Source organism: Montipora capricornis, chromosome 1 (genome assembly GCF_036669925.1).
Source record: "Montipora capricornis isolate CH-2021 chromosome 1, ASM3666992v2, whole genome shotgun sequence".
In the NCBI taxonomy this organism is placed as follows: domain Eukaryota; kingdom Metazoa; phylum Cnidaria; class Anthozoa; order Scleractinia; family Acroporidae; genus Montipora; species Montipora capricornis.
The window spans coordinates 30,891,063-30,914,876 of record NC_090883.1 but is presented as its reverse complement, the minus strand read 5'-3'; the positions used below and the strand labels follow the sequence as shown (position 1 = coordinate 30,914,876).

Genomic DNA, 23,814 nt, shown 5'->3' with positions numbered 1-23,814 from the left:
GAACTGAAAAACCTTGCCCTGCCAGACAAGATGCAGATATTTTCTGTATTCAGAAGCAACATGTGGCAAGCAGCCATACATGTACCGGTAACTATCGACCTATCCAAAGCATTTCACTCTATCAACCATAGCCTCCTTATTGCAAAGTTTCCAGCTTATGGTATTACAGAAGATGCTCTGAAACTATTAGTATCATACTTATAGAATGAAAACAGTATGTCAAGGTAAATAACAAAATAAATTGTCTGATTGGAAATTCATAAAACACATGGAGTTCCCCAAGGTTCCATCCTGGGTCCACTTCTCTAATAATTTTAAACAACATAAATTTCTTGAACATCTCATGCTCTCTAAGACTATACCCTGATGACACAACAGCATACTGTTCAAACACTCATTTGCCTACACTGCAGATCAACCTAAAAAAGAACCTTAATTAACCCATTGACTCCCAGGGGTTCCCCATTGAGGAGTAAAATTGTCTGGCGTTAGACAGAGTAAAATACTAAGTCTGGCCGGTTTGGGCATCAAGGGGTTAATTAATATTCCCTTGGATACCTACAAATAAACTCATTTAAGTTTTGAGGACAGTCATAACAAGGTGTAAGAAGTTCTTGTCAAGTTTAGGATTTTTATGTACATGGTTTAAAGCCAGCCATTAAGCAGGCTTTCTTGGAAGAACTTTCATCTTAAGGACTACCTATGGCAAATACCGGTAGTTGACTGAATGGTTCCTTAACATTCCTTGACAGTTGACCTTAGATCCCTGGACAGAGGTTGGTCCCATTTTAATTTACAGTGTAACAGGTCTAATATATAGATTTAACCAAGCCTAAAAGTGGAGCTCCCAGGTTGTTTATTCTTACTGGTAAAAGTTTTTGTAATTGTCCTTGTTATGGTGTTTCCAGTTACTGCTTAATTCTATCTCTTTTTTTTTGCTGCCCAACTAGTGAATTCCATGGTAAATTTCATGCAAAAAACCAGTATTGCATGAATCACAAAGCGATGATTGCAATATCTGTTTTTCAAGTGAAATTTATTGTCAAATTTACCAGTAAGGCAATGAATTTCTCTTGAATCGCATGCGTTTTAAAGAAAACAAGGAAATCCTCAGCGAGCGATCGAATGGAAAAGGAAAAGGGCCATTTTAGCAAACAAAAAAACAAACTGTCAAAAGCCAGCGAATAGGAATCACAATAAAATTAGAAATCACAGACATACTAGCTTGTGATGTGAAACATTGTCTTTGTCAACTCAAGGTCAAAAAATATTTATATTCATGTACTTTGTTCCCCTTTATCTCTGAGAACAAGGTCATTCACATTTTGATGAATTTCATTGAAACATGCCAGCTTGGCTTGGAACCAGAATTGGCAAGAAAGGACAAACTTCAAACAAGATCTCCAACAAATTACCTGTAGGTGCTTTAAACTAACTTCTGGAAACACAAGCTAGTGATATTTCTCCTCAATTTTACATTTCATTGGGATTACGTGTTAATAACATAAGAACAAAATTTTTTTTGCCACTGTCAAGGCACATCAAAAACAGTTAGGTAATGTGGTCAGGGGATGGATACCTTTTCATATTTTCTTATCCATGGTGCTCCGTGCACAGGCCTTCAGTATGCAAAGCTCCGCTATAACAAGATTATTGTGGTTAGTGCTTTTTCCCTATAGTACTAGCGAGTGCTCTGATAGACTAAATGCCAGGGCATTATTCTACCAAATTGGTGCCTTAGTTATCTTAATGCCAATAAAAATATATAACACAGGTTACAAGTCACGGATCATTGTTTTTCCAATACAGAAACAAGATACAATGTAAGTACTTGCATTACCAGATGTGGAGAGGATCCCATTCACTTGAATCATCTATAAAGCCAGATATTGAACAACTTATGAAATTTGAACCTTTGGTCTTAAAACCTTGGCTTAATTCTGTATTGACCTTGGTATCGCTCTCTCAATACAGCAAGGCCTCAGTTTGAGATTTTCTGGTGAAGACCGTAACAAAACAAAATTAATCTTTGTCATCATTGTCATTATCATTTTTTGGTAAGATGGGTTTAATATACAATATGCAGCAAGCCAACATGCGAGCCATGCAAGTCAATTTGCTAGCAAATACGAACCGTTTTAAAATGGGTGCTAAGACTTAAATACTGTTTATCAGTGCTATTTGAAATGGGTGCGTAGACTTACATGTACATTGTAAATGCAAAACTTGCATGGCTCGCTGGCTCGTAGTTGTTAAGACCCACCATGAGATTAAAGACTGACACTTACTTTTTTGGGGTTGGCAAGACTAAGTGGCCATTCTTATTGCATTTAGCATTCCCATTTTTGTTACAGAGCACTCAACAATGTGTTTATTTTAACAGTATCGTCACGATGCAGACTAATGTTTCTGTCAAACTGAGATGTGATGAATCACAGGATGGCAAAGTTGATCCAGTAAATATTCAAAAGCTGAGAATATTTGTAAGTCCTCATATAGAAACCTTAGATCTACTATTATAGATATTTTTTGTGGTATTTTTGTGTTTTCCTCCCAGTGCTCTCAATACACTGCACATGGACTTCCATTAAAATGTTGGCAAAATTGTGGTGACATTTAGCTGAATATCTAATGTCATCACAAGACAAATTTAGTGTTGATGTTGCAAGATCTACCTCAGGGGGTTTTACAAAACAAGTAACATTTAAGTCAGTGGCAGAGGATGGTTTTTTTTCCAGAATTAATGAAATCATTGCATGAGGCCATATATTTGGTTTGTAAAAGTTTCCCCATGTGCAATTTTTTGCTCTAATAAATTGCAAAACATTATATATGATATGCAGTTTTGTTTCAATCTGGAAACAAGTTTGATTGCTTGTTACATGAATGAAAATGATCTATTTGTTGGCAGCTGTATGTCATTTTTGTCTCTGTTTGATAAGAACACAAAGTTAGAAACTAATTTCTTAACTTTTTCATGCTACCTAAATCACAGGCAGACCACTCTCTGTTGGTGTGGTTGTTATTGAAGTACAGAAAAAGTACAGAGGAATGTTACAGTGGTTGCAATTTGCTCGAAAATAGAGTTTGAAAGGAAATAATTCAATATTTGTGTGAACTGAGTACCACATTGTTTTTCTGTCATGAGCTGTTTTAGGCATTATTGTGGGAGAGTTTCTTTGTGAAAGAGTGTCTCTTGACCACGGGCTAGAGAGTGAAGAAAATAGATAAGATAGGCAGCACCCAGTTGTTTCTCAGTGATCTCTTCAAGCTAGAACTGATGCCAAACCAGTGATATTCTCACCTTCGAAAAAACATCAACAAAGAGTGGTCTGCCTGTGCCTGAATGAGCAAGTTAGGTAGCACCTTGCCCGGCAGGTACAAAACACTGGTCACAGGTCATTGTTTTACCTATACAGAAAGCATCTTAAACATTCATAAAAGCTAACCTTAGGCCTAAAAACTTTTGTTTAGGCATAATTAGGCCTAAGGTTAGCGTTTATGAATGTTTAGGATACTTTCGTTTTACTTTGGTAAAACAACGACCTGTGACCTGTGCCCTTTGTTTTGTACCTGCCGCACCTTGCCCTTTTCATGACATCACTCATTTCAGAATCTCTAGGACCAAGGAACAATAAGACAAGCTATTTAATGATTAATGATGGTTTATTGAACTCTCTTGCAGTAACTAAACACTGAATTAACGAGCTATATTTACAATATTTACATAAGATAAAATTGAAAATACATGTCTAAAAATATTTGAACATGAAAAAGTCCTGACTGCGATTGGTTCGACAGGCAGTATGATTATGGAGCAGATATGTTTCGTCCTGTTTTAGTCTTAGGTGGAAAAACTATACAATGAAAGGTTTAACAATGAGTTTAACAATGAATTTAATTTAACACATCTCCCTTCAAATTAAAGATAAACATTTTATCGAATAGTATATTAATCCTTGGGAAAAAATGCTTTGGTTATTTTGTTTCTTCCACTTACTAAATCCCTGCCTGATTGCAATTGGTCTGATTAGCTAAACACTGGGATAAAATAAGTATGAGAAAAGTCCATTGTTTAGAAGAGAAGGACACTGCACATGTGCTGTAATATGGGTGTGCACGGATGACCGGGTTGCTCAGTTGGTTGAGCTCAGGACTTTCGTGCAGGAAAGACCAACACTCAGGGTCTTAAAAATAACTGAGGAGAAATTTTAAGTGCTTCCTTTGTCATTTCATTTACAAAATAATGGTTGAGCTTTCAAGTCTTCTTGGATAAGGATAAACCATAGGCCCCTTTAAGGGATGTTACACTGTAACATGATATTCATCCATCGCTTGCAATGATGACCACTAACTGGTGTGGTTTCTACACTACATTTGTATAACATGGTGCAGTGTTTCTGCTTTTACACTTCTGGTTTGATGTTGCTTTATAACATCAGGGTTTTCTTTAGTCTCTTTGATGAATTCCTCTATCCTCCTTAAATCTGAACTGAGGAAATAGCTTTTTCATTCCTCTAAAGTGTTTTTAGGTGTCTTGACGCAATCTGTTCCGATGGCTGACGTGGAGCTCCGTTGCTGCCCTCCATCTTGTGAAAATAAAGTCTTGGAATTAAGTGGATTATCTTTATACCAATAACTGACTTCATTAGTTGTGGCAAAAGAAATGATTGGTGTTGATTGCCAAACCAAGATTCTATTGCAACCAATCAAAAGACAGACACTTTTCTTTAACCCAATGTGCAGCCAAATGATTTTTGTCATCCAATCAGAGGCTGAGTCTTTACACCCAATGAGAAGCCAAGCTCAGGTCTATATAGAACACCCAACAAGAAGCTTAGAGCTCAGGTCTATCCTTTACTGCATTACCTCTCTCCCCAATCTCCTCTCCTCGAAGCAGCTATGCAGGCTATCAAAGAACCCATGTGCCATTTGTGAAGAGGAAGGGTAAACCCCCAGTGTTGGTGGTCTGTCTATTAGAGAATTATAAACTGCCATGAAACTGGTGTGATATGTGCGGTATATAAACCATTACCATACCATCCATTTTTCTTTTGTTGACTTTTGACTTATTATGATTTATTTTTATTTAGACAACCATTTTACATTCCAAATATGCTTGTCCTATAGCTCCTCCATTGCCCTCTGGTTCTCATGGACTCAGTTTAGGGAGCGTCCTTGTAATCATGTATGTATGGTCCATTTTGTGATTCTACTGAAAATGTTGATTTCTCAAAAAACAGACCTTGCAAATCGCTTACAACTGTACAGTACTTAAAATAATCACTCAAACAATGAGGTCTTCCTCAGGAATTAAGGATTTATGCAGAATTCAGAGGTCAGCAGTCAGTTTGCTTCATTCTAGGATTAATTATAAGCTGAGAAGCAATCCAAGATGGCAGTAAAGAGCGAGAGAAAGGAACTCTATTTAAGTGTCTAGTTGTTCTAGTGCTGGAGCACTAATTGGGGACACAGTAAGCTGAAATTAACAATCAAAGCAAATCAAGCGATTTCACCAGGATTATGAAACCATCAAATTCATGAAAAAGGTCACTGTCTTACCATCAAGACGCAGCATGAACAACAAAAGGCGCCCAGAGAAAATGGATTTGTAGAAAAAGAACCAATGTGGAAGGAATTTCACTTAGTACAACCATGCACCCATGGGACACAGAATATTAAAACGAAAATGTGAAAAGAAATTTCCTCTCTATACTATATACCTAATAATAATTATTATTTTCTCGACTGTTTATTTGTCCTTTACTAAAATATTTTGTGCAGGATAGGGGGTAGGATCCAAAAAATTTTGTCTAAATGTAATGCCAATATGTGCAAGCTTTGTTTGCAGTTGCTTACAAGTGTGAATGTCTGTAATTTACTGTAGTTTAGGATGCGTCTCATCACTGAGTATTTAGGTGTGATTTTCAATATGTAAACTTGACACAAACAATGTTCAAAGTGAATGGTGCACTTTATAACCGAAAAACTACAGTAATATTGTTTTGACCATGGAGTTGTTTCCATTTCAGATTTTTTTGTCTTGTTATTGTGTACATCACATCTGGAATTTTGGTGAACAAGTACATTAGGAGCGTGGAGGGAAACAAGGTTTTTCCAAACTACTCCTTTTGGATGGACCTTCCCTATTTCATCAAAGTATGTTTTCCCATTTTCGTAAAATTTTTATGACATCACTGTGGTTTATACAATGTAACTTGTTAATAATATACATGAAAAAATTACTCGATTCTGCTTGGTTGAGAGCAGTGCAAAAAGTGTAATACCAGTGCAAATTACACATCGAAATTCTGGATTGATTGGCTAATAAACATGAACATGAACTATTAGTCAGATTCGCTCTGACGAAGGGCTAACGCTCGAAACGTCAGCTTTTAGAATCTCTGTACGGTGGCCAATTTACATTATCAACTCCGTTGATAAAACCAAATTTTCGTATAATAAACAATAGGGTTTGGTCAGAACCAATCAAATCTTTTCTTTTCAAATCAAGCCCACGCCCTGGATGGCGCAATTTATGGTGCAATTTTCCCTGATTGCGTGATATGCATGCATTTCTTCTGCTTAACCATCTCGAATTTTTTCATGTATATTAATTAACCCATTGACATCCAAACCGGCCGAAACCGGCCAGACTTTCTATTTTACTCTGTCTAACGGCAGACAATTTTACTTGTCAATGGGGAACCCCTGGGAGTCAATGGGTTAATAACTTACTGAAAAACTATGTCTCCATTAATAAGTAATCACATGATTTTTCTTGTGCAATTTGGAATAAATAAGCACTTGTAAATTTTTTCAACGACTACAAATAATATTGCACTCAGCGTACGATTTGCACTCAAAATCATGTGATTACCTATTAAAGCTGATGACTGCATTTTGCACAAAAAGTTTTTTTAATATTTGTATAGTATACAAATATTAAAAAAAATTTTGTGTAAAATGCAGTCATCAGCTTTAATCCCCATGAGGCTAATTAACATTATTGGCAGTGTTCATGTCACACAAGTTTCACCAAGTAAAAAATAAAATTGCTTACCATTCAATAAATTGAATAAAGAACTATTCAGTCTTTCAGGGCCATGACATATTCCGACTAGAGTTATTCAGCAAAGAGTACCATTCAAAATTATAGTGTTTAGTATGGAGACGCAGTCCTTCTGCCTATTTATTCCAAATTTGCACTCAAAATCATGTGATATTACCTGTAGTAAGTTTTAAGTGCCTTCTAATAATAAAAATAATATTGTTATTATAAGGTACTGACTTAGTACCTCACATAGAAAACGTCCCTAACAACGTATTAAGGAGGAGAGACGATTTTAAATATAGCAGTCTTTTACATTGTTTTTTTTTTTTTTTAAGTTTTTGGAAACCTCTAGAGGATTTCAAAATACCTTTGTGCGTTTTTTCTAACAATTAAAAACTCTGGGTAAATTTAAGAGACTTTAACCTTCAATCTTTTAGTGAGATTTGGTTGGTACATATGATGCGACCAAAACAGGATTTCTGGTGTTCAATGTATTGCAAAGGAAAAATCAGACGTACCCTCAAAAAAGAAAACCCACAATTTCTTCAGGGAATTCTTTGGTACCATTTGCATTAATTTCAACCAAACTTTTGGACTTTTGATTTTATGGTTTAATATGGTGTACTCCCACGTTTCCCATATTACTTCACAGGAAGTACCAATACTCTTGGTCCTTTAGGGTAACAAAGGTTACATTTTCTCAAAGGGCCATACATTTTATTTTTTAGGATGGTTGTGTCTTCACTTTTCATTCACTTCAATCATTGTGTGGAAAGGGAACAAGACGCAGTGGTTATGAATCTATATGAAAACATTTCAAGAAAAAAACAGTAATAATTTGCAGATCACAGCATCAAGGAAGATAGGAACAGTCTCTATTTTTCAAAAAACTAAGGGATTCTTTAAAGTATTGATGGTACAGTGGTTCAGATATCAGACCCTCTGTCTTGTCGTTGTGCTTGAAAGTCTGAATATTTTCTTCAATGGAAAATGCATGACTTTCTACTGTGCCAAGTCAAATGGACAAAAAGGATGTTTTAACCAAGCAGTGATAACATTCACCAATGACAATGATGTGAAAGTGTCAGTAGACCATTAAACAGTGTGAAATATTCATTTTTAAAAAATCCAAGCAGTTATCTCAAAAAAGGACAGCAATTTGTTAAGTCGAGCAGTCCAGGAAGTACAGGTCCTGTACTTCCTGGACTGGAATGAATCATAAGAAGGAAAGAAAAAATTATAAAGCTATCACATGTTCTCCCAGGATTTCCTCCAGACTAAAGTTTAACCTTTGTCTCTGTACACAATGGAGGAGGTGTGCACAGGCTCAAGCAAGGTTAACTTGGGATGCTTTCCATTTGACAGAACTGACCAACTACACCCATCATTTGGAAGGACTAACTTTACAACGCCTTCAAATTAACACACTTCGGAGATGACATATACTCCTCCTGAAGAATGAGAGGGATTATCATGCAAGTGTTCCTTCAAATTCTTGCATTTTCTTCTGCAAACTGATGGGTCTGGCAAAAGGAAAGTGCCCTTAATATTGTAAGAATAAAAATACTGGGAGATCCGCTTTTAGGCGTGGCGAAATCTATATATTATGTGGACATTATAAACGAAGTGCGGTAACAACCTAGCTCATGTTTTACTTCATCTTGATGTAGAAAATTATAAGGATTATGTAATTATTATATTATTAATAAGCTCAATAATGCATGCATATTTAGTGGTTCTCACCTATGATCTATTAGTGGAGCTCATGTCAAACAAGCTTTCTGATTTCTTGCCACTAAATTTCCTTTAAAAGTACGTATGTACCGGTATATTGTTACTGATAATAATTGAGAAATGTGGACAAACAGATGCAGAGCTATGTCCTCAACAAGTCATTTGATACAAGTAGATTCCATGTTGCCCTGCATCTGTTCAGTAATAGATCACAGAAGGCCTCAAAATGTGGTAAGAATGTCAGTGATAGCCACTTCTTTGTTCTTACCACATTTTGACATCTGTGATCTATTACTGAACAGACACATGGCAACGTGGAATCTATTTGTTAAATTAAGTAGTTAAGGAAATCTTCACTTTGTAATGTTATTTAGTTGAAAAGGGAAATGGCAAAAGCCATGAACAAATGGTTGGAAGCCAGCAAAGGAAAGTTGTATGGAATTTAAATAGTCCAAAGGGGCAATCTAATATAATGTTACAAATAGATTTCGAAAAATATTGTGCATTTCTATTGCATTTTACTGTTAAGGGTTTAAGAGCAATTTTCATAATTTATGCAGAGCCCATCCAACAAAGGTTCCACTGTAGATGACATCCACCAAAACCTTATGCGGCATTTCCTACGTTATCAGAGATGCACAGAATTTTGCCACAGATCTAGAGTATTTTGGTCTAGGCACCAATTTCAATTAAAAGTTTTGCTTTTCAGCAATCATCTCAAGTACCTCAATTGATGTTGTGTGGAAAACAAAAGATACTGGATCATCCAGCTCATGTGAAACTTTTCTTTATTTTTTCTTCTTTCTTGGTAAGAGATCGGTTTACTTCATGTAGTTTCACCACAAAGGGAAACTCAAAGCAGTTATGCCTTCTTGATGACCTTTTAAAAAGACAATCCCACTCCAACAAAAGACCTTTAATCCATTGATTCCTGGGTGTGAGACTTAGGTCGTGTTCTACTGGGATCAACCGTTTTTAGTCGGTTGTGTTGATTGGCTTTTTTAGTGTTCTATTCGGAAAAAAACATTTTCGGTTGGTTTGGTTGAACAACTTTTTCAACCGGCATCAAACTAGGTTGAAACGGTTGAAAAAGCATTGGCAGCGACCGCTGTTGTTTACGCGGGCTATTTAAAGTCGACCGAGCAATCCTACAGTGTTGCTTTTCCTCAACCTGTCAATGCTGAGAAGTCTGGTAATGACTATTCCCAGGAATTACCGCATTTCAACCAAAAACGGTCGGAAAAGTGTTCTATTCGGAAACCTCAACCGCTTCAACCTAAACCGGTCGCAGTTGAATCAGCTGATCCCAATAGAACATGACCTTAGAGTTTACTGTCTGACGCCAGACAAGTTTATTCATCAATGACGCCGGAGCAGTTGAGAAGTAAATGGGTTAAAGGGAACCTCCACCTCAACAGTCAAGCCAATCTAAAATAGTTTCAAAGAAAGTGTCAGTATCCATTTAAAATTTTGCAGGCATCGCTATCTTGAATAATGGACCTCTTTAGCTTGTACCTTTTGTTTACCCATTTCAGACCACGTGATGTTACTCCAGGGAACAGTTTCTTTCAAATGTCGTCTTCTGCACGTGCATATGTATGCATAACTTATGTAAAAACAAAAAGAAAATTCCCTTGGGAACATCACGTGGTCTGAAATGGGAAAACAAAACGTGCAAGCTAAAGAGGTCCATTGTGAGTGTTACGGTTGCCCTATTGTTACTAGGCAAAAGCTCTTTGTGTCAGAACAATAGGGCAACCGTAACACATCATAATGATTATTCAAGATGGCGGAAGCTGCAAAATTTGAAAGTGAAAACAAGTGATTTTAAAATTCACTTTTCCTGATATAAACACTTCTTTAAAAACAAATTTCCTTAGCTTTAAACTTCTTCTGTAGTAAGAGTGAAAGTTCCACTTAACAACCTCTGTGTCCGCCCTCTAATTGGTAAGAAATCATGTTTACAGAAAACACTTGTATCTGAAAGAATCATATTTCAGAATCAGTTATGTTTGTTTCCAAATTTCCCAGGCACTGCCATCTTGTAGTAGGGCATATCACTGTTACCCTAATAATTGTTATTATACAAGAGCTCTATGTGTCAGAACAATAGGGCCACCAGAAGAATTTCAAAGGGCAAATGAGCACCTCAGATTTGTGTTTTTCTGAGAAATTTCAAACGAATTTGATCGCAAAAATTTGTTCCTCCAGTTTGAAGCGATTCTTTTGTAGGAGTGGAAGTTTCCTTTAAAAGCAATGAGTATCTGTTCAAACGCTAACAGTAACTAGGAGTGGAAGTTTCCTTTAAAAACAATGAGTATCTGTTCAAACGCTAACAGTAACTTTTAGATTGGAGTACGAGTCACCTGAAAAGCACTTGCAAAAAAGTTCATTTCCTAACATGCTTACTTCACAACAAGAACAAGAACACTGAAAAGTTTGTCTCCAAACCATAGTTTCAAAAACAAGGAATGACCGACAATGACCTACATTACAAGGTAAAATTAGCTAATGATCTGTAATGAGCTAAAATAAAAGGCAATATGCAGCTCTGAAGGCACTGCAGCATGTTTGCAGTACGAAGGTTAAAAACATTCCACTCTGCACTTTGAACCAATCAAAACCTCGTTGCTGTGCAAGTTGAAAATTTTCATTGGGCACTCTGAACCAAACAAGACATTGTGGGAAGAATAACTTATTTACAATCTTCTCTTCATTTTTTCCTGCTCCAATTAAGATTTTATCATTGCCAAGCAAAGACTTGTTATTTGTACATTTTCAATTAAGCTTCAAACCAAAGGAAAACCATCCAAGGGTCTTTTAGCTTCAAGTTCACATGCGTAATTGCTGTAATCATATGGGCTATCATGCAATGCGTGACAGCGCGCAATGGATGTTTTCTGCTCACCAAACTCTTCACCCTGATCCTCTTTTGTCTTTCTCTTTGATTGTAAGTCATTTAAGTAGGTCATATTCCTTGTTTTAGTAACTACAGCCTCCAAACTGAGTGCATATGCTCACATTTTGAACTCGCTCTCCAAATTAAAGCTTGCTTAAATATTTATTTAAAAGCACAAAAACCCTAATTGCAGACTTGCAATTTACCACAATGTAAACTTTTATTTATAACCTAATCCGATTCAGTTACAAAACATGGTCACTTTGTGAGTTTATTAAATTATGCACCATTATTCAAAGGTATTACGGTAGTCAACACACATGCTTTAATATTTATGTTTCAATTCTCTCTAGCATATGATCAACAACTCAATCATTAAAATCAATAGATCTATTAAATAATAGTAGCATAGCAACCAGGGGCCAGTTGTGCTAACCGTTGGTTAAGAGGTATCAAAACCTATAGGTTTCCATGGTACCCGGGCCTGGTCACACCCATTGAGATTTGCTCGCAAAAGAGCTGTTGTGTCAACAAAACTATGCTATGATGCAACTAGGTTTATGATGTTAAGCAAACAGCATTGGAATAAGGTCAAAATAAAATAAACAATTTAACCAATATTGTCAAATTGTGCCTTTTGCAGTCTGAAAATAAAAGAACGTCGTTTTGAAATGCCTTAACCAGGTTATTTATTTCACCCTTCCACTGGCAAAAGTAGAAATTAGGCATAAGCAAAATTACACTCATTAATTTCACTTGCCATAAAACACAGTCATTTCTTTATACAAAACATAGTAATTAGAATTATTGTCTTGAGCTAAAAAAAAGTGAACAATCCTGAATTTAAAGTTTTAACCAAAGAGCCAGCTGCCATTGCAGTTTTCAATGCCTTAGTCTATTTGTGTTTTCTGTTGTCATTATACTGATTATTTTGTCCACGATTATCCAGTTTAATGAATTTCAAATACATTTTATTGTTCTTAGTTAGTAAGTTGCAGAGTGCCATCAACAAGCCTTCTCCTCAATTTATTGTCCTCCCACTCTTCCACCGTCTCCTTCCCATTTTCAACAGTTCTATAAAATACAAAAAAAAAAAAAGCTTTAAAGCATGTGCCTCTCTCTTCCCTTGTCACAGCAAGGATAGTGCACAAAGAGAGCCAAAAATATACTGTAGGTCAAAGGAGCGGAGAAATTTCCAAATCCCATACCCCCAGCAGATGAGTAAATCTCTCTAGATTGTACTTACCATTCCAAATCAAAATAGGGGTCCTCAGTTTGACAAAAGCAAATATTAGTATTATACTAATTAAAAACAGTGGATAGTGTCGAAGGTATATGCGCTGATTGGCTACTCAAACTCTGGATATCCTTTGCTATTCAAATCCAAGTAACTCACACAGGATTTGTGCCCAAAAATATTGTAATCCATTGCAGGAATAAAGGAGTGGAGTGGGTAAAAGTTTTAAAATTATTTTTACTCGAGTGAAACTTAATTACAGTTTCTGAGATAAAAACAACCAGAAAGATGTCACACCGATTATTATTCTGTGCATTTCAGCCTTTTAAAAATCGGAATTTTCACAGCCCAGTAGTACAAAACCGCAGTAGTAAGGAGACTGGGAATAGCAGACCAACGTCAAAAGGGAACCGCTGGGATTTTTAGTGATAGAAATTGTTCATTCTTTTGTCCTTAGCATTATTGCAACCAAATACAGGGTGTTTCAAAAGTTCGTTCCGATATTTTGTTCGCTTATATTTCAGTAATTATTATAACTACCTCGTGGAAAAATAAGTATGTTATTCCTTATTAATTTTACATCGCATATCTTAAATATTAGTAACCAGAACGGCCTCCTTTATTTTTTATGAATTTTTCTAAGCGGCGGTGCAGAATAATGCGCAAGCTCCTGAAGCGTGTCGAGAGTTGGCATTTTTTCGCCCAAACTGTATCACCTCAGCTCGTCCAGTGTTTCAGGGGCTGGATCTTTGTACGTTGTCTTGTCAGTGTTGTTCAGATCAGGTGAGTTTGCTGGCAAGTCGTCCATGGGTATAAAAGTTTGGCAAATTCTTCTGACACCCTGTCTGATCTGCCTTTGAAGTGTGCGCCGGCACTCTGTCCTGCACAAAGGTCATTGCCTTCTTTGAGTTAAACAGCTTTCTTTTTGTCGATCTGTCTGTAACATGCCGCCTTGAGGTTAATGGTTTCACTTCTGTTTTCTACAATTTCTTTGATTCAGTACTTGGAGGTTGAGGTCTTGCCATCACCTTTTCACTTTCTTTCACCTGGTGTGCCGGGGGAATGTCGCACTCCTGAGAGCCCCATACAATTTGGTTTTCTGGATTCGGGTAATGAACTAGATACCATAAAGACTCGAGTATAAGCCGCACCTTTTTGCTTAAGTTTTGGGCCAGAAATCATGGGTGCGGCTTATACACGAGACCATTGCTTTCAGAGGGAGTAAACTGGCTTTTAGGGGTCACAAATTGAACTGAAAACCTTCAGTAACAATAGATTAAACATATTGAAACCTGTTGTTAATCACTGCTTTCGGTGGTTAGAAGTGGTAGCTACCAAAGGAGCCATTTGTTTGCATCTTCAGGTTCTCAACCCGAATCTTGCTCGCAAGTACTACAGTTCTTTCAAGCGTTTCATTTGCACTTTGTTTGAGCAGTTAAACTCTAACTGGCATGGAATTTCCATTCCTCCGCACAGCTGCTTACAATGTTGTTTACGACCAATCACCTCAACACTAATTTCTCCACTACATGCAAGAAAATGCCACGCTATTTGGGAGAACTCGTAATGCAAATGGCCGGACATAGCACACACTCTTTATTGTCATTTATTCAAATGTTAGATTGAAATTGCTTTGAACAATTATTTAGATAAATTTAACTGAATCAGTTTCAATTTTGCCTAAAGATACATCAAAGTCTTGAGACAAAATGCAATTTTCAATCAGAACGAACTTTTGAAACACCCTGTACAACATCTCTCAGAAGCAATTTCAACAACTCAATTTAAAAAATGCAAAATGGGGCCGCTGGAAAAATTTCGTTCTACTTTGTCATCACAGCTCTGCTATCCCCAGTCTCCTTACTGGTGGGGTTCTGTACCCTACAGGAAGTGAAAAGATTTCTGAAAGGCATAAAATAAAAATTTTGGTTGCCTTTATCCAAGGAAACCATGATGTTTCAATTGAGTAAATTTACGAAAAAAACTGTCATACACACTGTATATCTTTGCTTCCCTAAAGTGGCACTTATTCGATTTTACTCTTATGCCAGACAAAGCACTGCTCTTACTTTTTGGTGGTTATCTTCTTTCCATTAATGATTTTTGTTGATGTTGACGTTGATCTAAAATTCCCTAAAAAAAATAAAAACAAACCAGAGTAAAGGATAAAAGGCATAAAATTACCTGTGTATGGTGACCTAAATGCAACTATTTGTGTCCTGATTTACACAGCATGGATGCGTGCCTTCAGGCACATGAGGTCAATGGCATCCCCCTGAAGACAAGAATGTTTTCTACGACATTGCTTGAAGTACAAAATGATTGTACAAACCTCCACCGCTGCCACCACCACCACCAAAACTTTGAAACGATGAGAAACTATGGGTTAAAAGGGAAATGGCAAATGTGTTATTATTATATTAGAAACATGACTGTCTATTTAAGACAAAGGTAAAGAAAAGAGACAAAATAATGTTATAAGTCACTATCCAACAGTTTTAATCTGTGGAAAGATCTAAGTATTTTCTTTGCATTTATTAAGGAGCAGGGCTGGCACAGTGGTGAGAGCAGTCTGAGCCTTCCACCAACGCGTGGTCCAGGAATGATTACCGGGTTGGATGCCATATGTGGGATGAGTTTGTTGGTCATCACCTCTTCTTCGAGAGGTATTTCTCTGGGTACTCCCATTTTCCCCTCTCCTCAAAAACCAACATTTTGATTTGATTTGTCCTGATTTAAGTTGATTTGTAGTCGCCCCAAATAGTAAAGCACTCATGCGTGACAAAATAATAACCTTGAGACTTAAATGGAGTGATTATTATTAACTATTTGCTCACGTAACAGTGAATAGGGAGCTTTAGATTTCTAGGACAAGTAGGAGAACGAGTAAAAGAGTGGACTGCCCGTTTTTAGCAAAAATACATAGAAAGTATATAACCCGGACGATTAATCCTGTTACTCTTTGTTAGCAGTATAGGTTGTGCAGAGATTCTTATTGCTGGTAACTAAGCCTTTTTGCTGATCGAAGAATGCCAAAACTGCTACTGTGGGAGTGACTTGTTTTGACACAACAACATTTTTGCAATTTAACCTTGTAGTAAAATGACGACGGCATCACCTTTTCCCCACCAAAATGAAGCTGGTTTGTGAGCTTTCACTGTTGTTCTATGAGAAAATCTCATACTCGTCTAGTCGTTCTTGTCCTACACTGTAGCTAGAATCTAAAGCTCTCCAATATCTACAGCGTAAGTAAATGCGTGTAGGAAAACCGTGGCCAATTAACATGGAGTAGAATAATACTCTGGACATGCAGCCTTCTATCCACTGCATGGATAACACTATCCAGCCTTTGCACACATGAGGCCTGCTTCTTTGGATATTACCCCTAGGAAGGCCATGCTATTGCAAATTCATATAACTATTACACATTTAACTATCAAAATAGTTTTGGCAAATCTGATCATCACATTATGGCCAAGATAATGATGGTAATTTATATTCAAAATACCTGTTTGACCCAAAGGGATCACCGGAGGCGCCATTCCCGAAAAAACTTGTCGTGAAGCCAAACCCAGGAAAGCTACATCCAAAGGGGTCTTGCGGTCTCATCCCGTGATGGCCACTGGTTCTGTTATTTCCTAAGTATGAAATGGAGCTACCAAGTTACACTTCAAGTAACACTTCAAGTAACTGTCAGGGATGGCACTAGGATTTTTCAATCTGGGTCCTGGGACCCGCATGTTCGGCCAAATTGGGGTCCCAAGCATTTTTTGGGGGTCCCAAAATCTTGGTGACCCTCAGCGAGAAATAGAGTATGTTTTAAATTATGAGAAAAAAAAGTAACCAACTTGGAATAATTAATATTGACGCATATGCATAGGACCGGCCGACAAAGGCTTTTTCTAGAGCCGTTACATTCATTCCCGGACAAGAACTCTGTTAATGAAAGAGCACCCTTTCCAAGGGTTTACGCATCACTGGTTTCCTCCCTTAGGAGCAACAAACAGTGATGTCTTTTGCTATATATTTGCATTCAGTGACTTGCAGAGTACATTGCTCTGAAGAAGACCGCAGAAGGCGGTCAAAAATTTAGTTTAAACCTTTTTAGCTGTTTTAAACCCCATTTCTTAGAACTTCAATTATGATCACAGATCGCTCCAACAGTTTTACAAACAACAGAATATACTGACAAATCAAAGCAAGTTGTGTGAGTTATTTAAGTCAGTGCCTTGCATCCTGGGACGCATTAAAATTTCGATCATGCATTTTTTGGATTTTATTTGCGTAAAAATGCACAATTTCTGCGTTAACGCGATCCCTGACTGTATATCACATAATATAACCGTGACAAATCAGGATTTGTATGGAGCGGAGTTTACACACTCCACAAGAGACCAAAACCTACTCAACTACTGTAACATTAAACATGAAGCATAAAACATGACCTTACCAAAGAAGCTACCAAATAAGGAGTCATTTTGGAAAAAATCCCTGTTTCAAGAGGAAAATAAAACATGTTTAGTTTATTTTCAGAGTTTGACTAGCCTACACAACTACTAAAACTCCATACTATAGTAGTGGTAGTAGTAGTGGTAGTTGTAGTAGTGGTAGTGGTAGTGGTAGTGGTAGTGGTAGTGGTAGTGGTAGTGGTAGTGGTAGTGGTAGTGGTAGTGGTAGTGGTAGTGGTAGTGGTAGTGGTAGTCGTAGTGGTAGTCGTAGTGGTAGTCGTAGTGGTAGTAGTAGTAGTAGTAGTAGTAGTAGTAGTAGTAGTAGTAGTAGTAGTGGTAGCAGTAGTAGCAGTAGTAGTAGCAGCAGTAGTTGTTGTTGTTGTTATTGTTTGTGTATTAGTAGCAGTATTAAAATAATTTAAGTGTTATTGTACACATTAACAAATACCAGGTAAACCTCACCTGAAAATTTCCTCTGGATCACGGAAATGAAAATCATGAAATCCTCCAAAAGCTGGACCGCCAGAGCCACCACCAACTCCTATTAAATATTTAAAAGTTCAGGGTTAGCAGCTACACCTGTACTTAAGGTGAAGTCACATTTTAGTTTATGTGGGTCCTTCAATCAGATGTTAAGCAGTTCAATCATTCAGCTCTTTGCACCCATTCCCCTGTCAGCGCTATCTTTGATTGATGTGAGCTGTGCATGAATTAAACGCACCTTACAATGCCATGTAACAAAGAAGTGCAGAAGACAAAGACCTGGAAATGAAGAGCCCGTAGACAAAACAGTAAATAGCAAAAAAGATTCTTGTTGCTTTCGGGCTGTTTACAAAGGCTGGTGAGTCATTTCATGTAAATAACAACAGGGTCTTCCCTTTATGACACACTGGGCTGGCAATGCATGTGTGCGAAAAAGGGAGGCCTCAGAAGTAATCAACCTGCAATGACAAACCAGCCAGTGTAAAAAAGAGGAGAACAACAGACATGTGATTTGCCATTTATTGTTTGATATGTTCTCTTCTTTTCTGGGGGAAGTTTCATCTACTTTAATTTGTAATGGAATACAGTCAGAGTTCAGCAAATATCAAACCATTAGCTCCATCATGAGCTGAGCCCTTAAATCATAGTGTAATATTGTTAAAAATAGAACACAAACAGCAGTGATAAACAATATTGCTAAAACCAATGCATTAAACTTGACGTTTGTATGCTTGGCAAGATACATTTAAGTTCCTGAATTACAAAGAAACCTTATTAATCCAGGAACTAGTGAGAAGCTGTTGCTTTATTAATTAATTCCATTTTTTTCTCAATTTTATGGTTAAGATCTTTTTTCTTAATCTTGGTTCCAGACCCCTTACTATATTAAGTACATTATAGCAAGTTTTAATTCAAATATTGTAATGGTTGCTCTTGAAATTTTATGTTGCTTAGCATATCAAAGGCCAAGAGTTTATAGTGTAATGTGTTGTTGGGTTAAGAAACCCTTCAAAACTCATTAATAATTCATGAACCAAACAGCCTATTAAAACATGCATAGATAAAACATCACGTGGACAAGCTTTAAACCCGATAAAACCCTCCTCGTTAGAATTCTTTAAATAAAGAATAGCAATGATGCCTGGCTTGTTTTATCTTGAATGCTAATATCTCCCCCTCATATTCTAAACCTTTGTTCAGACTCCCAAGGGACACGCTTTTTGGGCGGTTCACAAAACTCGCAGCTCATGTTTTATCGGGTTTAAAAACAGTCAGCTATGCCTCGCGTTTTAAAACCCAATAAAACACTGCTGCTCGTTTTTTAAACAGTATTTCTCCTCCTGAGAACGAGATTTGTACATTTTTACTGTCTGATGCCAGACAATTTGAATTGTCAATTGGTCCACTTCAGGGTCTCGTGCCTTTTTGCAATCCAATGATGAGCTTTCATTGTTTTCTGTATCAATGCCAGCAGATAAAACACCAGGTCCACTCAAAAACTATATACCGTTATAGTTACCTCCAGTTAATCCCTCTTTTCCATATCTGTCATAAACATTGCGTTTTTCCCCTGTAATTCAATCATACGATAACTTGATAAAAAGTACAAGGTAATTTACTAACTGACAACAACACAACCCAAAATATTTTACAAATCCAAAAGAACACAAACTATATACTTAATAAAAATAAATTATGTCAACCAACTGAAATTCAGTTTCACCTTTCAGTTTCTTATTTTACTTGCACAATGCTATGCACTGCTTGCAGCTATCAGCAAAAGCTAGTTGGGGTGAACAGTGCTTGCAAATGTATTCCAGATAAAAAGAAATTTACGAGAGCAAAGATTTAAGCTCATATCATCGAAGGTTACAAATATATACCGGTAACTACACATTCACATAAATAATAAGTCGGTTATTAGAATACTTTAGCTTGTCATTCTCAGCTTTTAGCACTTGACTGCACAGTATCCTTGTACATTTTAACTTGGAAAACATTAGCTATAGAACATAATTACACTATCATGGAGCTCTCGAAATTGCACCCGCATGCTACACAAGCATGCTTTTGTATAAAATATTAAATGACACCCAATTTTGACAATTATCAGTCTTAAAACAGTATAGCAGGACAATATTAATTAAAACACTTGAATGTACTTTAACCCTTTCATTCCCAAGATCAAAACGTTCATTCTCCTAACTAGTACCATAGATTTCTTTGTTGGGTGGTGATGAGAATTTGGTGCTCTATCAAGATCACACCTCTTAAGCTGATAATTATTTTCATTCTCAATACCTGCCTGATTGACATTTCATTTAAATTGTGATGAGAATTTACATACCAATCACTCTTGGGAGTCAAAGGATTAATGGCCTATCCCCCACTTGTCTCCTGTACTTCAGTGGTAGAGCATCCAAAATTTATCAGTAATCAAGTCGTAGATTCGACTCCCACAAAGGAGCACTCGAATTTTTTCCAAGTATCCTCAAGTCACCATTGAAAAAATGTCATTATCTTTATAATGTCAATCTATTATGAAATTATGGTTAGCGGCTTATGTCATTAGTGTTTCAAGTGGGGACTTACGGTCTGATAACACATCATACGCTTCTGATATCTGTTTGAAATTCTCCTCAGCCTCCTCTTTGTTGTTTGGATTTTTGTCTGGATGCCATTTCAAAGCTAATTTACGATATCTGTAAAAAGCAACAACAAAGATACCACAATTATTACAATTTTCACTTTACAAATGCTTTATGTACAATGATAGACAATTTTCTCCCGGTAAGAAAATGGGCAGTTGAAAATAAACATAAAGAATGCATAAAGAATGAAAGGCTAGAGTCAACATTCAGCAGCCGTTGTTCTTGTTAAAGCCCTATTAGAGAGGGAGGCTCAGGCCTCAACACATCTGTTCACTTTGCATTCTTAATAACAGAGAGAAAAATAGCATTTTAAAAAGTGATTTATTGCAAGAAAGCCTTAGCTTAATTTGAATGAAATTGAAAGCAGCACAGTATTTATGAGCTCTCAAAAATAATCTTGCCTGCATTTCTCACTGCATTTTACATTTAATAATAATTTTTATCAAAATACATGTACTTAACAAGAATTGTTGTTATTCGAAGAAGACCAAGTCAATATCGGTGAATAAAACCCAAGACGAAGTCAAGGTGTTTATTCACCAATATTCTATCTTAGAATAAATAAGCATGAGTAAATTTTTTCAAAGACGAACAAAATTGCGCGAGCCCGTAGGGCGAGTGCAATTTGCAGTCTTTGAAAAATTTACAGTGCTTATTTATTCCAAATTGCATGAGAAAAATCACGTGATTGCCTATTAATAATATACTGAAAAAATTTGAGACGGTTAAGCAAAAGAAATGCACGTGTATCACACAATCAGGGAAAATTTGCACCATCCAGGGGGTGTGCTTGATTTGAAAACAAAAGATTTAATTGGTTCTGACCAAACCCTATTGTTTATAAGCCAATCATAATCCAGAATTTCGATGTCTAATTTCACTTGTATTACACTTTTTACACTGCGTTATACTTGAAATGCACTGCTCTCAGCCAATCAGAATCGAATAATTTTTTCATTTATATTATTATATGAAAAATTTGCATTTTCTTTAAAACAATTAATTTCTTCATCTGTCACCTCAACAAAATGACTTGCGGCCATTTTGAAAAAACCCCTTACATGATTACTGTGTAATCATCATCTCAAGTGCAACCAATCAGTGCAGAGAATTCTCAATAATCACCTTTGTAATTATACTAATTAATAATATTAATCATACTATTTAATAATAATAATTATTATTATTATTAAACAAACCTTATTGAATGGTTTAACATATAATACGAGCAACCTTATTATATGTTAAACCATTCAATAAGGGATTTATTATTCCACTATTACGCCATTTTCTAGTATTTTGGCTTCTTCCTGACCGAAGGAGAATTGTATTGATAATTTGCATAATAAGACGCATGCAAATGATGAAAACAACACAGAGGAAACCATTCAAATGTCCTTTATTTGATTGGATAAACGAAATGACGAGTGACAAGCAATGACAAGCTACTAATTCCCAGGCTTTGCATCGTGTTGAAAACAATATTCTTTTATTGAAATACTCTGGTCATTCAGTCCATATTTGCTCCGTTCTAAACTAGTCAAACCAGGACACTACCGTGTATTACCATCTCATGTTTTGCACATTCTCTGGACCAAATATGGTAAAATGGCATGATAGTGGAATAATAAATATTAGTATGTACCAAAACAGTGGATAGCATTGACCACGCTCGCTGATTGGTTACTCAAACTCCCGATACCTTTGCTATTCACCTTTGAGCAATTTGTGTGGAATTTGCTCCCGAGAATGTTGTAATCTTTGCAGAAATTAATGAACTAAAATCATTGTTTGTGCTCTTTTATCTCACTGTTTTAGTATATACTAAAACAACTATTCACCTCGGTGTCTTCGCCTAGTGGTGGGTATTTACCTAGCTGCTTAAATATCCACCACTCGCCACCTCCACTTCAGTGAATAGTTGCTAATTATTAATCAATTATTGATTCTATCATGATTATAAAATTTCTGCTCAGTGAAAAAATAATAAAGAACTATGAACATATCGTTCTTTGAGGGGGTTGGAGCACAAGAGTTACAGGGAACTTGGCAATATTATTGTTCTCAAACTGTTGGTTCTTTTTCACAGTATCTGAGTATGACACTAACAACATTAACATGTCCCCAGGGGGTGAGATATCCAGTCAAGTAATGATGGTTACCAAGAATGACTGCAATATAGATTGTGAACAAACTTCATGTGAGAATAGTTTTCTCACTTTTTCATCAAGAAACGAAGGTTTGCAGCGTGAGGTTTTCAATATTTCAAAAACGGAAGTTACAAATATTTCAAAAGAGCCCTTTAGTGCCAAAGGCAATATAATTAAAACAATCAAAGAACAACCCACAAAGTAAATAACTTGAGCCAATAGCTTGAGCCTGCTACAAATACAAAAAATTTAAAACGCAAAAATAAACTGTTTTCTAATATTCCCAGCATTCAAAACATGTTTACACCATTTTAATTTAGGAGTAATTAAACTTAATTGAAGCTTCTTCCAAAAATTTGGCAATTAAGCCATCTGCACACGAAGACTGCCCGGTTTAGTATTAAAAAGCACGAGTGCAAAGCAATAGCGTACATCAAAAGAAAGTGTTTGCAAATGCTTACTTGTGAATCGGAAGGAAACGATACTAGTCCTGTACGTATTTTAAGCATAAGTCTCATGACAAAATTATGCGCAAGCTGGATTTTATTAATGCGCTCAGAATCCAAGACATTACACTTAACCTTGCCAAGCAGACAACGAAGATATCGCCTTGCGTGTGCAGCCTGCATAAACGAGCTACATCATTTCTCTCCGAAGACCAGAGATGATTTTGATTGTGACGTGAACGGAATATATAAGCTTACAAACAAGAATAATAAACAAAGTCTTCAACACCAGAGACAAAAACTTACGCTTTTTTAATATCTTGGTCAGTTGCATTCTTTGGTACGTCCAAGATTTCGTAATAATCAGACATTATCTCCTTAAAAATTAGGTTGAAGAGTCACAATGCAAGGACAAGGGCATCTAGCACCAATGCTTCCTTTCGTTTTCAGTTTTTCAGGAACAAAGCCTCTAACTGGCGTCCGAAGTTTTACGAAAGTCCACGAAGTTTCCCGAGTAGTTGTCGTCACTATGGCAACTTGACTTACCAACAGGGACTGGAACTAGAAATACAGAGGATCACCAAATATGGTGCAATTACAACTTGTTATTACGTTTAATTAAATAATACGTAATTAACTTAGCATAAGTAGTGACCTCACAAAACATTTATCATCATTTTTTTCTTGATCGGTACAACAGCGTTTGCTTTAC

General features: G+C 36.5%; 2 protein-coding genes across 3 annotated transcripts in view; one reads left to right on the top strand and one right to left on the bottom strand.

Moving 5' to 3' along the window:
* Nucleotides 1–9,503, top strand: part of LOC138038325 (uncharacterized) — a 14,587-nt gene extending 5,084 nt beyond the window's left edge. The window contains exons 4-8 of one of the 2 annotated variants that reach the window (XM_068884132.1): nt 1,775–1,823; nt 2,355–2,483; nt 5,094–5,188; nt 6,033–6,159; nt 7,783–9,503. In XM_068884132.1, the coding sequence (XP_068740233.1) occupies nt 1,775–1,823; nt 2,355–2,483; nt 5,094–5,188; nt 6,033–6,159; nt 7,783–7,863 (481 nt within the window). In that variant the 3' untranslated portion in view covers nt 7,864–9,503. The remainder of the gene's footprint in view (nt 1–1,774; nt 1,824–2,354; nt 2,484–5,093; nt 5,189–6,032; nt 6,160–7,782) is intronic. The other variant, XM_068884140.1, reaches the window with a different exon arrangement.
* Nucleotides 9,504–11,888: 2,385 nt separating this feature from the next.
* Nucleotides 11,889–23,572, bottom strand: LOC138038357 (dnaJ homolog subfamily B member 6-like). Its single transcript, XM_068884176.1, has 9 exons — nt 23,409–23,572; nt 20,448–20,557; nt 19,375–19,425; nt 17,835–17,913; nt 17,375–17,415; nt 16,433–16,562; nt 15,257–15,303; nt 14,994–15,057; nt 11,889–12,761 (listed from the first exon to the last, which is right to left on the bottom strand). Exons 1-9 carry the CDS (start codon nt 23,471–23,473, stop codon nt 12,668–12,670), a joined length of 681 nt encoding a protein of 226 aa, XP_068740277.1. The 5' UTR covers nt 23,474–23,572; the 3' UTR covers nt 11,889–12,667.
* Nucleotides 23,573–23,814: the final 242 nt, after the last annotated feature.